This window comes from Mycteria americana, chromosome 15, assembly GCF_035582795.1.
Source record: "Mycteria americana isolate JAX WOST 10 ecotype Jacksonville Zoo and Gardens chromosome 15, USCA_MyAme_1.0, whole genome shotgun sequence".
NCBI lineage: Eukaryota > Metazoa > Chordata > Aves > Ciconiiformes > Ciconiidae > Mycteria > Mycteria americana.
In genome coordinates, this window is record NC_134379.1 from 5,075,641 (window position 1) to 5,091,836 (window position 16,196).

At 43.9% G+C, this 16,196-nt stretch overlaps 1 protein-coding gene across 3 annotated transcripts in view; it reads right to left on the minus strand.

The window, feature by feature from the left end:
- PIGL (phosphatidylinositol glycan anchor biosynthesis class L) overlaps window positions 1–16,196 on the minus strand; it is a 76,532-nt gene that overhangs the window by 19,507 nt on the left and 40,829 nt on the right. For 2 of the 3 annotated variants that reach the window (XM_075518331.1, XM_075518330.1), the window contains exons 3-5: window positions 15,036–15,126; window positions 8,238–8,305; window positions 95–126 (exon numbers count right to left, since the gene is read on the minus strand). In XM_075518331.1, coding sequence (XP_075374446.1) covers window positions 95–126; window positions 8,238–8,305; window positions 15,036–15,126 — 191 coding nt within the window. The remainder of the gene's footprint in view (window positions 1–94; window positions 127–8,237; window positions 8,306–15,035; window positions 15,127–16,196) is intronic. The other variant, XM_075518332.1, reaches the window with a different exon arrangement.

Genomic DNA, 16,196 nt, shown 5'->3' on the forward strand with positions numbered 1-16,196 from the left:
AATAGAGGTGAGTTAGGCAGATGAAACCCTGGACAGAACATTCATGTAAGATTGCCTAATGCCTACGGGGTCATGGATGCGTAATGTGACATACCTTCAGGGAGCTTCCGCTCTGAATGCAGGTACCTGTGAATGAAGAGGTACATGGGGGTAAACGCTCAATGAAGTTATTCAAATCCTGATTTTACAGGTATAAACTCTGCATGCTAAATCAACCCTTTTCTCTTAATACACACACACACATTTACAATAGCTAATCTTATAAGAAAGTTCAGGAGCCGACACTGGATGCACGTCAGGCAGTGGTAAGCCTCATCCTCCACACAATTCTGCCATGACTTTCCTCATCCTGGCTGCTGGGACACAAGCGCGAATAAGCTCCATAAATCCAACTTGCTCTCAAACTTCTCATGTTGCACTAAGGGAAACTGCAAGAGGCTGCCAAAGGCTGTTCACCTCTGAGAGCACTGGCTCTTTAAAGCCTTGTGTCTGCTGACCAGGGACAATGCCTCAGCAGCAGCTCCTGTTTGGGGACCAGCTTCTTTCTTTCTAACCTATGCTGGCACTGGGACATCTGAGAAGCTGCTCTGACTTTTTGCTCATTAAGACTTTGATCCCTTCATGACTTTGCCCTGGGAGGTCTCTGTAGCAGAAATCCATCCCTTGGAAACAGAATGAAGGGAGCAGCGCAGGAGACGTGGACAGTGATGGTATTTCCATCAAGAAATGTAAGCAAACAATCCTGATACGGTGAAGGCATCAGAGGGTATTAGCTTCAATTCCTTTTTAATTCTCTTGTTTTTCCTGCTCTAGCTTGTGGTTCATGGCTTCAGAGTGCTTATGCTCACATCACCATTTGCATCGCCTCCAGATTTGGCCCATCGCAGGGATGGGAGGAAGCAGGTCTCCAGCAGATGGCACTCAGAGCTGTCCCACACCCAGGCTTGCTCTTCCGTAAGAAAAAAAAAATCCAAACAATGGAACATTTGCCAAAAGGAGAAAGGAAATAAAAAAAGAAAAGTTATTTAACCCTGTGTAATATTTAAAGAGATTGTTATCATCTTATAGTGGTGTATTTAACGAAGGACAATGTGACAGTTCATGTGTAAATCAACCAGGTTAAAACATACATTATATGTAAACTGTTATGTTTCTCCAGTCACTTTCAAACTAGGATTATCTCTGGCTATTGGTTAAGTTCAAGGAAAAGGATTAGCTACACAGGCGTAGACAAAATAGGAAGCACGGAGTAATGAATACCCAAAGCAATTCAAAGGAAAAGTCAAGCCAGAAATGCAGGTCATGGCAGAACTCAAACAGCAATCAGAAGACATATGCCTTAAATAGACTGTCCTGCCACTGATCTCCTCCAGAGCCAAAGATCGGCAAGCAATACCATTTTCTACTAAACAATGGCCTTGTAATACTAACTTGGCCACTTTCTACCCCACTACTCAAGTCCTTCTGTTCTGACAAAGATTGTTAAATGTTGCCTTGTAAACATTACCAGCAGCTTTTCGGGGGCGGTGGAGGGGGAGGAAGGTCTATGTATCTTTGTTAATGTCTGCTCTGCTCTTCTGCCAGAGGTTTCTTCCCCCACAACTAGAATTTGGCCACCCAAAGAAGTGATTCAGCACTTGGTAAAGCTAGCAGGGTGGGAACTTCTTAAAACAAGCTTGGAGAGATAAAGGAGTGAGTGGTTGTGAAATCTGGTTAACTGTCCGAAGTCCTAGTGTCTGTTCTGGGTGTGCTGCTCTGCCATAGAGGGACCTTCAAAGCACTAACTGACAGCAAATTAAAGGATGTGAAGAGCTGCTCCAAGGGTGAACTAATAATAACCATTCCTGGCCACTAGAAACAGAAGCAAGGAGAGATCCAGTTCATATGGAAACGTTTCAGCAGGAGCAGAGAGCATCTTCAGCAGGGAAGGAAAGTTTGATCCAGCAGCAAATCAAGGGGTTTGTGCTTGTATAAAGGTTCAGGGAGACACAAACTGTATTTGCTTACTGAAAGGTCCTCAAGGCTGCTGCCAGGCAGACCTGACACTGATCTGGAAGAACAAGCACAAACTGATTCTCTCCTCATCCTTTTTGGCCTGAGCCAAATGCTTCAGTACTCAGCAAGGCTCAGTGCAGAGCTATGGGAATGGGCTCCACCCAGCTGTAATGCTACAGAGGAATTGCAGCCTTGCTCATTTGTATTTCTCAGGCAAGAGATGGCAATGAAGTGTGGTTGCAGAGAGAGAGAGAAACAAACACAAAACTCTACCTCCTGCACATGTTCATAAAACTAGCCAATCCTCTCCCAAATAATTTTTCTCGCTCCCATCTCCACCCTGCTGGAGCTGTCTCCGTGGGACACTTCCAAGTAGGGGAGAGGTTGCAGCTCTCTGTTGTTGCCATTTTGGGAATGTTGTTTTATAGATTGGACTTGCTGTGGTTTGGGTGAAATGAAAGAGTTTGGCATCAAATCTCAAAAAGTCAAACACAAACAGGCTCTTTTTCAGGAGCTCTTTCCATGTGTTTTTTTTTCCAGAGAGACTTTTTATAAATTCTTTTTATTTTTAAACATAAAGTGATCTAAGGTGGCTTGTTCCCACCCACCCACCCAGTGCCAGGGGCCAGCTGATTACAGGGCACCTCTCACTGCACCCTCTTTATTATGCCTGTGGTAGGTTCAGATCCACATGTGAAGGCAAGTGAGACCCTCTGCAATGAAGATTCAAAAGGCTGTGAGACATATGAAGGCACCCACCATTTCTGCACTGCAAGGACTCAGCACCGGCTCCTCCCTCAAGGACCAGCTGCTTTGAAAGCTATTGCTGTCTGTAGCTATGAGCTACATCTGCTCAGCAGAAAAACTGAAACAGTCCAGCAACCCCCATCCTGCAAACTGCAGGACTGAGCTAGCTCCCAAATTCCCTGTCTTTATTCAGTCATCCTCTAGGAAATATGCCAGCAAAGTGAGTGGGCTAGCTCCTAAGAGGCACTGACTCCTGATACCTCCCCGTGATGGCAAGAAGAAACAAGTCAAGATGGAGCTGAAACCTCGGTCTTGGGGAACACAGAACTCCTCTGGGGCAGAAGCAGGACTGATGCCTTGGTGGGTGGATTACAGTTTTGGTGATGTTCTGTTTAATGAGAGTTCATTGATATCAATGACTTCACTCTCCCAATAGTCTCCCATGCCAAAGGCAAAACCCTTCACTGAACTGACTGCGCTGGCTGCTGTAGGGCACTGGGGAAATACAGTTTTCAAGAGCATGGCAAAGAATGGATATCTTAAAGATGCGTTGGGGCTCCATTTAGGATCCCAACCACTAATCTGCCCAATTAAACTGATGAAACAGATGTGAAGGAGGAAGAACAGCCAGTCTCCTAGGAATCACAGAAACATTAGAAGGATATACTTGCCAGATGTTGAATGTTTGCTATCTGGAACGCCTCTTCCCTCCCTAACTGGACTTTCTGGCTCCATTTCCATGCACCCTGAATTACACCATATAGCAACATGCAGTTTGTAAAACACTATTCAGGCACTCCATACTCACACATACTGCAGTGGCAAAAGATGGTTCTGCCAGTCAAAAAAAGGTGGTGATTCAGAGATCTTCCAGCTGGCAGAGCTGCTCTGTGGCTCTGTGCTTTGGTCCCTGCACTGTCTGGGAGAAGAATGTGCAGTGTCACTGCTTCACTCATGCTGCTAGCAGCCTAGTGATGCTGGGAAGGACATTCCTTGAGGCTGTTTCTTTGGAAAAAAACTTCTTTGGGGGGGGATCCCTGCGATGCTGGTGCCCTGAGCTCAACTTTATCCTAACAGCTCTCAACAGTATCATGGAAGGGCACTGGGATGAATAAACTTAGTCAATTTAAGGAAGGAGGGAGCAGGGGCTCCTCCTGAATGAGATAAAATCTAGGACAACATACCCAGCTATGGGATATATGCCAGGCATGGGGCAGAGTCCTCTGAGGGGAAGGGACAGAGTCTCAAAGGGTAAACAGAGGAGAACAATTCTGCCTTATGGGGGCAGTCTGGGTGCAATCACAGCCACCACTCATAAGTTCCCCCTGGGACATTTAAGATCAGTAAAACAAAACACCAGAAGTGAGCTGGACTGTGAAAGGCCAGGCTGAAACACAAGATACTGGAACCTGTTATTTCTTCAACACCCTTCTTTATTTTGCAGGGAACACAGAACTCCAGCAGGGGCTAAACAATCCCAAACACATCAGTGACACAGGAAATCCTTTTCCAAGACAGAGCAAATTATAACCAGTTTTGAAAAAAGGATTTTCTGGGAAAAGGCAAGGGAAATACAAAACAGCGCCCTGCTTTAAAAACATAAATGAGATGCCACTCATTTGAAATGCAAGGGCTACAGCTGCTTAAAAGGAGTGAGAGATCAGAGTCCCATTCTAGCCCCACACTGTAAAAAAGCATCAAATAAAAATGGTAGATGGGATACCATTCATTATCATCAAGTTAATCACCCAAGAAACAGCTTGCTTCCTGCTCAACATGCCCTTAAAAACCTGGCCTTGGAAATTCAATACCAGCAGAACTGTGCTTTGTAGGGATGTAATGCAGTTGGTGGCTTTTGAGAACTGCACCCACCGAGTCTGTGGGATTTGGCTGGACAATGCACTGTTAATTGTTTTGATATACTTATTTGAAACTGGCATTTAATCAATCCTCCTCTTTCGAGGAGTCTTAGTGCAACCCTTCTGCACAATGCTATGTCCCATGGCATACATAAATGGGGCATTCAATAGTCAGGCTGTGACGTGTAAGTGCAACAAGGCATTGGTGGCACTCAAGCTGCATCATAATCAACTCAAGAGTGATAAAGCACTAAGCTCCCAAATATCACCTCTGCACAGTCTCATTTACAACCTACCACTGAGTTGGCGAGTGTTAAGAAACATCCTGCAGGACTGAGAGGTGTTTTTCCAAATGGAATTGACGAGAATAGGCTCAGCTAATGATTCTTTGATGTAGCTTTTTATATGGCATCATTGATATAAGTTTTATGGATGCAGTTGCTATAACAACATAATGCACAGTGGTTAAATATAGCAGCTCCTATTTTCCACTCAGTTTGCTCTGCCCTAAGCAGACAAGGACTATTCTTTTCTGTTCTAGCTGGGATGAAATGGATTTGATAGCTCACTGAAGAAAAGAAGTGGTATAGTCCTTCCTCCCACTCATAAAGACCATTCCTCTCCATTCTAAGCAAGCAAGCAAACAACAAAACCAACAGCCCCCCATTTGCTAGGCTAGTGGGCAAGAGGGCTTGTTTAAAATCAAAATGCAGAATGACTCAGGCAAAACTAAACCACCTCGATATTACATGTGATCTCAGTGCAAACACTGTCATTTCAAAGTGCAGGAAAGAGAGATTCTCAAATATTTCAGTCACGTAGTATTTACCATGCTTATTACCATAGTGCCTAGTGACTGGCCAAATGCTGAGAGGGGAGTAAAGTGACCTTGATGTCACTCAAGACCTGCTCTTCCTTGTGGACACGTGTACAGGATCCGGCCTCTCTTGGCCACAGGGAAAGCTCCTGTTCTGGGGGATAAGGGACAATGATGTTGCCAAATCAAGGTGATGGGGAAAGAAGCAGAGCTACAGAGGATTGCTTCAAATTCTCCCTTCTTTGCTATAGTGGGATTTTCTTGGTTTTGGTTGGGGTTTTTTTTCCGTCTGGAAGCTAGAACTGAAATACTCTCAGGGGAGACAGAAATCAAATAGCAATTTGTGTTCCTCTCCCATCCTGTTTTTTCTTATTTTTCCCTTGCAGAAGAACAAATCCACCCTCAAACCTTGGCATTTCACAGTTCCTCCCAGATCTGAAGCTTAGACACATAGCAGCAGCTGGACTCCCTGCAAGCTGTCAGGAGGAAGGTTGCTGCAAGGGGAAGGGCACATTTCTTCTGAATAGTTTCTGCTCCTTTGAACATAATCTCTGTTCCAGACACTAGAAAGAATATTTATGCCCCTAGCAGATAATATAGAGCATCTGCTCAGCTATGGCCATTTCCTGAACTGTTTTGTTCCTTGAAGCTGTTCAATAATTTGCACCTCCTGAAGCAAGGAGTTGTGGGAGGGGTCACACAGCCTGTTCTACCCCTGCTCTTGCAGAAAGTAACCTTTTGGGTAGTGGGTACAAGTCTATCTCCAACAGACAGGGAGCAACCAAAAGAGCTGAGGATCACTGCACTAGTCCTCTGCTTCATCCTTTCCACTTACAGCCACAGTGGAGGCAGAACCCTGCAGACCTTGTTTAAAGATGGTTAATAAATACATTGCACATGATACCTGGAGGGGAGAGTTCATTTGCCTTTTTCTTGCCATGCAGCACTGGGGCCCCAGGGGCAGCAACCGCTGCTTTGCAAAGCCCTGCTGGCAGGGAGGTATGTGAGACACCTCAGCATATGCTCCCAGCGCTGCCTGTACTAGCCAATATGTGAGAACTCATCAGGGCACTGAAAATCAGGAGTGATACAGTCACGCTCTACTTCCTCCATGACACAAACTGAAAAATAATGAGGGCAAGCAAGCCACTAAAAATAAACTTAACCTTTCAGTGGCCACAGAATCACTCCTGCCACATGCAGATGACTGGGCCACCATGCTTATTTCTGCTGATTCAGGACTGGAAGAGAGACAAGACACAAACCAGCCCTTAGTTAATGAGAGCTGCTTATACTCTGGTGTCCCTATCAGCATGTATCTCATCAGCCCAGGACAACGTTCTGCTGTAGGCTAAGGACTAATGCAAAGGTCTGAGTTCAAGGGGCTTGCAGATAATGAATACTTGCTAGTAACATACTCTGAAAAAAGAAGAGGGTTAACATCCCCACTGCACACACAGGAAACCTAAAGCACGAAGGTGGGAAAGTGATTTCTGCACAGCCACAAAGTGAGACAACAGTAGAGGTGGGATGAAAATGGAGAGTTTTCCTTAACTTCCTCATACACAATTCAGCTGCTAGCTTGTTTTTCTTGTATCTCTTCAGGATGTAGGGAGACACCTAACAATCTGCCCTCCGTTCCTATTGGCAGGCCGTACAGCAGTTGACTGAGCAAATAGAGGTCCAGGCAGCTGGAAGCTGTCTCATCCCTCAGTGCCAATGGCGTGAGCATCGGTCATCAACCTCTGTTCCTCACTCACTCCTCAAATAACACTGTGCTGGAAAGCATCTCCCCGCTTAGCCCAAACAAACACACAGTTTGCTTTAACTCCACCCCCTTTCCTTCTGCTAGGATATTTCAGAAGTTGCTGGGAAAAGCCATGATCCCCTCTAACACTGAATTCCAGCCATCAGACAGCATCAAAGACTTTCAGCATCTTCCCAGAGGAGCTCTGTAGGTCACAGTACGGGTTCTGTGGCACTGCAGCTTTCTCTAGGCAAGTGAGAAAGGCAAATCACTGTGATGTTGTTAGCAAGGAGAGCCAGAGCATTATTTGAATTGCACAGATGATTCAGAAAACAAATGGGTGCTAAAAATACAAGATATACTTGCAAAGAGTTCTTCTCATGCCTGGGAAAGGCAGGGGCAGCTCTGGGGGAGATCTCTCTAGGACACAATGAGGTCTGAATGAGCAGAGGGTTAAAACAACTTACAGTAGCTGTCTTGCCAGCAAAATTTGGGTGATTTTAATACAAGGGGTTTTTGTCTAGCAACCTTCCCACATCACAGCACAGAGACAGAGGTTCTCAGAATGTAAAGAATAAAGTGGTGAAGGAATGAGTTGACTTAGGAAGAGTGGTAAATAGGGACAGCTCCAGCAAAAAAGCAATGTCCTTGGGTCAGAGAGGTACCCAGACAGGATGGCAACATCCTCTGGAACAATGGTGCAGAACTTTCAAAAATCCAACTACCACCAGCTCAGGCATCAGCTATTCACACACTCTCCTCAAAGCAGAAGTGCAAAGTGATCTGTGGCATATTTTAGTGGGATCAAGGGCAGGAAGAGCAAAGAGGGCCCAGTGAAAGGGAGACTGGCAAAGCACCAGCAGACAGAATAATAAAGGATGCTGTAGGTCATTTACAGAGCTGTAAGAGTTTCTGCAAACAATATTGTGTCCCACAGTCTGGCACTCCGTTATATCAGTGAAGTTAATACTACTCTTGGCTCTAGCTGTTAGTTTTCTGCTTATAGACAAACACCACATTCACTCTGTAACACTATAGTGAGGCATTCAATGAAGTGTGCAGAACACTGTACCTTAAAGCAGTGTAAAGAGAAATGTGGTTAGCATGACCACTCACTCCTCCTGCATCAAAGGTTACCACCTGCAATAAAACAACAATCATTTTGAAGAAGACTGTGCAGTTACCAACTTCAACATCTAACACAGCACTGTCCCAGCCCGTTGTATCTAAAGAGTTGTTTTTGTGTTGCACAATGAGGCCTTGTGTGTGAACACATGCTACAGAAATACAAGTAAACAAACAAGACACTCTGGAACTAGATGACTACACCGTCTAACAGCTTGAACAGAAAGATGACAAATACCACGTTCCCACTGGCAGGATGCACTTGTTACTTATTACCGGGCCAAAAGGTTACTTCCAGAGTGATCTTTTGCAAACTTGTTCCTGACCAAGAGGTCGAGCTCCATGAATCACTCTCTCCTGGATTTGAGAACATACTAGAATGCCTGTGGATTACAGGGTGAAACTATAGTTTGTGAATCAGGACATATTGCTTTAACAAGAGCAACACGATCATGTACTACTGTCCTGATTCTAACGAGGCTTCATCACAGGATAACATAGTGATAAAATAACCTGATATGAGAACAAGCCTTTTTAAAGAATCAGCTGACTGCATTTTTTGTATAAGCAAGTCAGGCTTTTTGCTGAATGAGAAGATCATATTGTTTATTGCTTCTCTGCAGGGAGAAATGGGAACTTCATAATGCAGAAATAATGTGTGAACGCAGCACTAACAAGTCACCGTCCAAAGCACAGAATACCCTTGGCTCCCTGCCCTCAGACCTACCAATAATGTGTCAGGGATGAAGCATCCACCCTAAGGGCTCACACTTGCACAGTACTGTGAAGTGGGTACTTAAAGGCTCCTGCTTCCAACCTAGAAGACAAACTGGCAGCACAAAGTGTAGAGCAGACAGGAAATGTGTGCTGGTAGGCTTTCCAGATGGTGAAAGTGGCAGTCCTTGGACAGTCTAAAGTTAGGTTTTTGCTCTGGGAGAGGCCAGGCTGCAGAGCTCTCCACAGCTCCCTTCTCTATGACCAGGAAGAAATCATAACCTCCCTACATTTCAATCAATGTCTGCTTCCTTGCCAGCTTGTTCTCTCTTCAGGGAAGGAAATGCTACTGCCTTGCTTACTCACCACAGCTCCCTTTTCAAAATCTATTTTATACGCAGGACCTGAAGTACTGGGTTAAAGATCAAGGGAACATCAAAAGCCGCCCTGCCCGTCCTGCAACTTGCTACTCCACCCTCCAACAGGAGAGGCCCTCTCAAACACAGGAGATATTGTGTAAAGAGGGAGAGGAAACACAAAGACAGTGATAAGAAATACTTCAAAACCCACAAACTCCAGACAAGCCTGCTTATAAACCCATCCACCCAGTGCAAGTCCACAGTTAGACTTTCCACTTTGCCCAGTGGCTGTAATAATGCTGCCACCAAGCAGCGGGGTTATTCATTGATGGCAGGAAGTGGCAGGACCCAACTTGGTTTTGTTGAGGTACAAAGGAGCATTTTCTGGTCAACCCTTATTTTATAAGGAGAAAAATTATGTCTTCGGCTATGGCTGCTTTTGCTGTACATCAGCATTACCTGAGAGACTCTGCAGGGACTGCATGGCCTGGCATGGTGCAAAGCCCTCCCTAAGGATATCAGCTTTCTGAGTAGCTCATCTGGGAAAGACTTTATTACATTCTGTACAGCTCAGGGAACCAGCATAGCACCCTGTATTTTACAGATAAGAAAAAACATGCTCTGAAGTCACTCCTACCTAGAGTGGCACTTTCCTAAGATGACAACGTACCCCATTCACTGCAGGCAGAATAAATTCCTATGCAGGTGAATAATAGTGTGAGTCTGCTAAGGGCTGGACTTGCACTAAACCTTTTCACTAAAGGGGGACAGAGAGAGGGTTTGTCTCTTCTGCCTGATCATTTATTTTCATGTAACCTGTACAAACATACATTTTTAAGACTACTACCCTGCTGTCAAATGTGGTTGAAATTAGCCAATGGGCTCTGGAGTCTTTTGAAACGTGCATGTGCACACACATATAAATACAATTGCATTATTCTTGTTTCCTTAGGAAACCAAGCTAAAAACCCCAGGCAAGCCAAAACACACATTTTTCCCTTCTATGGAGGGTACAATAGAACAAACCAGAAGACTGAGATAAGAGACTATAGTGAGCAGACTAAATAAGCTAATCATTATTTTGACAAAACTGTCTCGGGCCAACGGTGGGAGCACAAGGCTGGGTTGGGAAATATTCTTGACATGGAAATTATCTGTTCAGAAACACCTTTGGAGGTTTTTCTTCTCCACATCTATTTTGAAATAGGAGCTGCTGTTCTTAGTGCTGCTGGGCTTACATAACATCTGAACTAGCTAAAGAGATTGCATGGAGTTAATTTTCAATTGATGTTGTCTAATTTACTGTTAGGACATTTGCACCTGAATTGTCTGTCTCTTCAAATATATAAATTTGTAAGTACAATTCCCAAGGTACCTGCACATTGACCTGGCCATGGTGGCATTCACTTTATCTGCAAAGAGGTCACCTTTGAAATATTGGCCCTTCACCTTTAGAGATCCCTCCCAGCACACAGGCTGGCTCTGACACAGTAGTGATGTCCCACCTTTCCAGTATGTAGCTTCTAGGTCTGCTGCCTAAACAGGGCACTGATTCCACAGCATCACTGTGGTGCTCGTGACTTAGCGCAGGCAGCAATCACATGTAAATATATTCCTCTGGCTTCAGGGATTCATTTCATTGATAGCAAATCTGAATTTCTTTCTCACATGCTGAAGATATTTTCACACGGGAGCATTTGCTTCTTCCACATGGTGCAGCTAGCCAGTGTGCTTGCTTCTAGCACATAACCTGAACCAGGCTGATGATGAAATCAAGCAAACAACCAGGGCAGGATGAGAAGACCTGAACATCTTGAAACTGTCTGTGTTAAAAACAGGCTTAGCCAGTTTGGGGAGCAAAAGGCTGGGATAGGAAATATACTTGATGTGGAAATTATTGCTCAATGAAATCTTTAGGGCAAGAGGGAGTTCCCTCCCCACACCTGTTCTGAAATGGGAGCCGCTGCGGTTGGTGTTGCTGGGTTTTCTTCTGGGTGACCTTGGTATTCAGGAAATGGAGCTTTCACTAGTGGAAGCCAGAGCAACAGCCAAGACAAACAGGTCCAGAAATCCCTTCCGGAGGGGGGAGAGCACAGAGGAAATTACTCAATTACTAGCAGAAGAGAAAACTCCTGAGAGGGCTGGAGTCCATGCTCCCTCTACACACCATGTGCATCGGAGGAAAAAAGCGCTCAAAGCTGTGGGTCTCCCTCGCTCTTTCTGGCGTCATCCACCGCTTCAAACAGAGCACACATCTGCTCAAGTAGACTGGTGGGGATAGAAAGGTCTCTTTCCTTTTTAAGAAGGGCCATACCATAAAATGCCATAGCAAGCAACTCCATTTCTAGCCTTCCTCTGAGCATCACTTCATAGGCCCCACTTACACCTGCAGAGGCCAGTGACATTCAAACTCCCTTTGAGTCTCTTCTGTGTTTGGAGATGTCTCTTGTTTCTACTAAATCAGAGAAGCCAAAGATTAAAAAGAATGGACAACTGGATGAAAAAGGAAAAATCTAATAATGATCAGCATCCCAGTGTCCACTGGGTTTGAGCTGCAAGTGTGTAAGTCATGCACCAGCTCTTAGAATGAAAGGTCCTGGGGGCCTCCCACTCATGTACCCCAAAGCACACCTGAGGAGACTGCAACATAGGTGAGGAAGGGAGGGAAAGGGATGACAAAGTCTGTCCTAGCTCTGTTGCCTCCTCTAGCAAACTCCACATGCTGCACTGCAAATCTGGTGTTCTGCAAAAGCATTTAAAATCCTCTACAAATATCACACATTCAAATGCTCTTGAATTTTAGGAGAGTTTTAGGAGACCAAGATACAAAACATGTGAGCGGAACTCACCCTCTCAAATATAAGCTCCAACCTGAATGCCATTTGTAGAAGGATCTGGCTTTCTAGGCTGATTTGGAGCTGACCCAAGACAATGGGACTCTTCCACCAACAGTTGTACAGATGACGTTTCCATCAATCCATAGCGGAAAGCAGCTTGTAAGAACATGGTATTGCTGAATTCTGGTCTTGGCACTGCATCTGCCCCAAACACGGTCTGAATGTCACCTCCTAATCCAAGCTCTGCTATCACCAGACCTGAGATCCTGAAGAACAGGATTTCATAATCTAGGGCCTGCTTGGGGCTCACCCAATACTATGTAATTTATTTTTTACACACTGAATACTTTCTAATCTGGATCGAGACAGACTAGCCTTGGCTGCCTCTCCCAGCAACACTGGCTTTTGCTTATAAATCCAGCAGGCAGGAAATAATTTCCAAAGTCTATAAATTAGTTTTGGCTTTGAGTACACCAACTGTTAATTTCTGTGTCTGCACTATTTAATATAGAGCTTGGATGAAATATGTCCCTGTAGCTCTCAAATAGATTGAGTTACTCATGGACTTCCAGGGCAATTGAGGAAATGAGTAGTATGCAATGGAACAAAACTACATATAACATGGTGTAACTCCTTGCCTTGCAATCTTTCCTTTCAGACATGTTGGAATTGCAGCCTGCTTCTCCACTGCCAGATGACACGTATGTTCTGTAAATAAAAGATACCATTGTCTATGCTATGACTATGGGGAGAACTGAGGAAAGTTTTCCCACTGGGATAGCTAAACCAATACATGTCTTCCAATCATGTTAACTCCACTGAGTTAGCTTGTTGTGTTTGAAACCCTGTTAGCTTATGCTTTGACAATGCTCTTTTAACATGTTAAGCCAATTCTATCAATTTCAACATTACTGAAAAATAGACTCAGTTTACCTTTCAAGACAAGGCCATTGTCTCAGGACAGCAGAGATGCTCTAAGAGCGGCTAACAGATAGCAAGCTTTGAAGTTTTAATAGACTGTTGGACAAAGGTAATTAGGCACTTGCCTTGCCCTTGTTGGCAAGCTAGGTTTGCTCCTAAATGAAAGGTATTATAGCAAACATCTGATACCTGTGTGATTACTTGGGACACTTAAAATAATGTAAATTTTCAGAGCAGTTCATTACCACTATCCCCGGGAAGCTGCTTCAGTGGCCTTTGGTACTGCTGACACGTTCTGCTACAGTAATTTGCCCTCACTGCTGCTCAGGGAAGTGCTGAGGGGAACGCAGTGGGCCCTGCCGCAGTGTTGCTCGTTACTACAGCTACACCCAACAGCCGCAGCACAGCAGGGAGAGTACTAGTGATTGTGCATGTGTCTTGCTTTGAAAACCCCACACTTGATTTTTCAGCTCACCCTATGTTAGTGGCAGACTCCTGCCTCCCCCAGCACAAACAGCTTGAGTTTAATTTCCTCTGAGGCAAAGATCTAACCCTTTCTAACCATCTAGAAGAAGTTCTAGTCTTTTCAGAATTTCTGCTGGGATTCTGGTGCACTTGTCCTAGTGCCCGTGAGAGTCACAAACATGCAATACAAATCCTCTTGTGTTAGGAGCTTTCAGATTAGATTAAAACCTATCTATTCATAGGGCCAAAAGGCACAGAAGGAGTCCAGGAAAACTGCATTTGTCTTTGTGCACAGGAATGAATTTCAGGGAAAATTAGCCTCAGAATCAATACAAAGTTGGATGCATGATGCTGGTTTTTGTGCTCATGGGGCCTTCATGCTACAGGAGATGTGGTTTCTTGTTTTGTGAATTATTGAAAGGCTTTAAGAGTTTTGTGATTTTGCTGCTAATCAATGTGTGACAGTGACATGCCTGATCACAGCAAGGTTCAACAGAAAAGAACAGAACACAACCTCTTCCATGCTTAGGCCCTTATTCCTGTTCCGTGGGGAAAAAGACCCCAAAGTATACCAGTGCTAGGAATCTCCCTAGTTTAATATTCTTCAATCCCAACCTATAACCCTGCTAATCTAGCTCTCTAACACATTACTGCCAATGTACTGCCTAACACATGCCTGCCAAAGCTAAGCCTAAACGTAAGCCTAAATCCCAGATGGGCTCTCTTCATCAATGAAACCTAGCAACAGGGGCAAAATGGTTGCTTTAAAACATAGAAAACATTTGAGGAGTTAGTAAAGCAAAATTTCTCCACTGTTCATTTCTCACTGGGGGAAGCAAAGAAAGGTCTCCAGAGAGAAAAGACACATCCAAACGACACCATCATCCTTTTCCATATTTTTCAGTGGAGCAATTCTATTTATTCTGAACTTCTACCAGTTGTTTGAAGGTTTTGAAAGAGGATCAGAATGACCATGTCTTAATTGTCAAGACATAGGAGCTGTACAAATAGTCATAAAAAGTCTTAAACTACAAAATGCAGAATTGCTTTCAGGTATCATTTCAGACCTGAAATTCAGCTGGGCTTATTCAGAGGGTCTTCTACAATTAATGAACCCCAAGATCTACTACAGTGAAACTTACTAGTTCCAACAGAGTTTGCAGTTTTTAACCAGTTTGAAGCTTTTACTTCAGTGAAAGTTGGTGGCACTACAACCCAAAAGAGGCTTCATAAGGTCTAGCTAGAGAAATGGATAAACATTATAAAGCAAGTATTTCAAAATGTGTAAGTATACTTTCTCCCTCTCCTAGGCTATTTCATAAAGACTCCAGAAGCAAAATCCTAACTTTAAAGACTTCAAAGAAAGCTTTCAGAAGGAAGGAGAAAGCCTAGAACACTAGCACAAAAGTAATGTGGAAATTGCCTATGCTGTAGAAAGTTTCACATTACCAGGTTGATGTTTTTGGCTTCTATATGCTTTAACACAAAGGCGGCGAGGAGCTGTGTGTCCCATTCAACAGCAGGATTATCCGGAAGATCCCTAAAAATGAGAAGCGCAATTAGCCACTTTACTGCTGAGAACTTTATAAAGACGGTGCTAGAAGAGAGAGATCCTCTTATCAGCGGATGAAATCAAGATAAATTTATTTACCATATAAAACCACTGAACGTTACTTAAGAGTCTTACAAGCTTGTATATTGGAGGGTTGAAAGGGAAACAGCAGTTCCAGCACCCTCCTCATAGATTTGCCAAGGTCTCCCTTTCTTCTTACCATTAAGGTAGACTTCCTGGCTGCTTTACTTTAAGCAACATCTACTTTGCTCAGTGATTCTTGTTCTCTATTCATCCCAATCAAATTTCTTTCTCTTTTTATTTAAAACCCCTTTTAAAACACATTTTCCTGAAAGACTTTCCAATCGTAATCTACTGGTGAATTACATATGAAAAGTAACAAGCAAAATCCTTCTCTCATTTATACAGGAATAACCCATTAACCTCAACCAGAGGACAACAGTACCATAATTATATTGCATGGATTTGATAGTAGTTCTTCATCTGTTTATTTTATGCTTTGCGTATCAACTGGGTATGCAAAGCATACGGTGACTGAATACTCTGCCTGGGTATTTTAGATTGCAGGCTCCTAGGGGCAGGGACCATGAGCCAAATGCAAAATAACACCAGGCAGCCAAGAGAATTATTCCATACTTACACAACTGAGAGCTGAATTTGACCCCCCAGTCATTATGTCTGAATGGTGCCAAGAAAACATTGCTTGCAAAGTTAAAAAGGTTATTAGTAACAGCAGGATAACACACAGCTGCTGAAGACCAATAATGACATGTTAAACTGCTCTTTTTCTCAGACTTTTTCCGTCTTCTGATAGTCTGATAATTGCTGTGAGGTGGTTTAGCAGAGAAGTGACTACATAGCCTTCTCACACAGACACACGGGTTTGGATCTGAACTGATCCAGCTGTTTGCTGCAGAGAGCAGGGGCGCTACTTCCCAATACTCTTCGCGCCTTGCTGACTCCCCAGACAGCAAGGACGATAACATCTGCAACAAACAGGAAAATGTCTCCTTGGCACGTTCCAAAGTAAAGCTCAG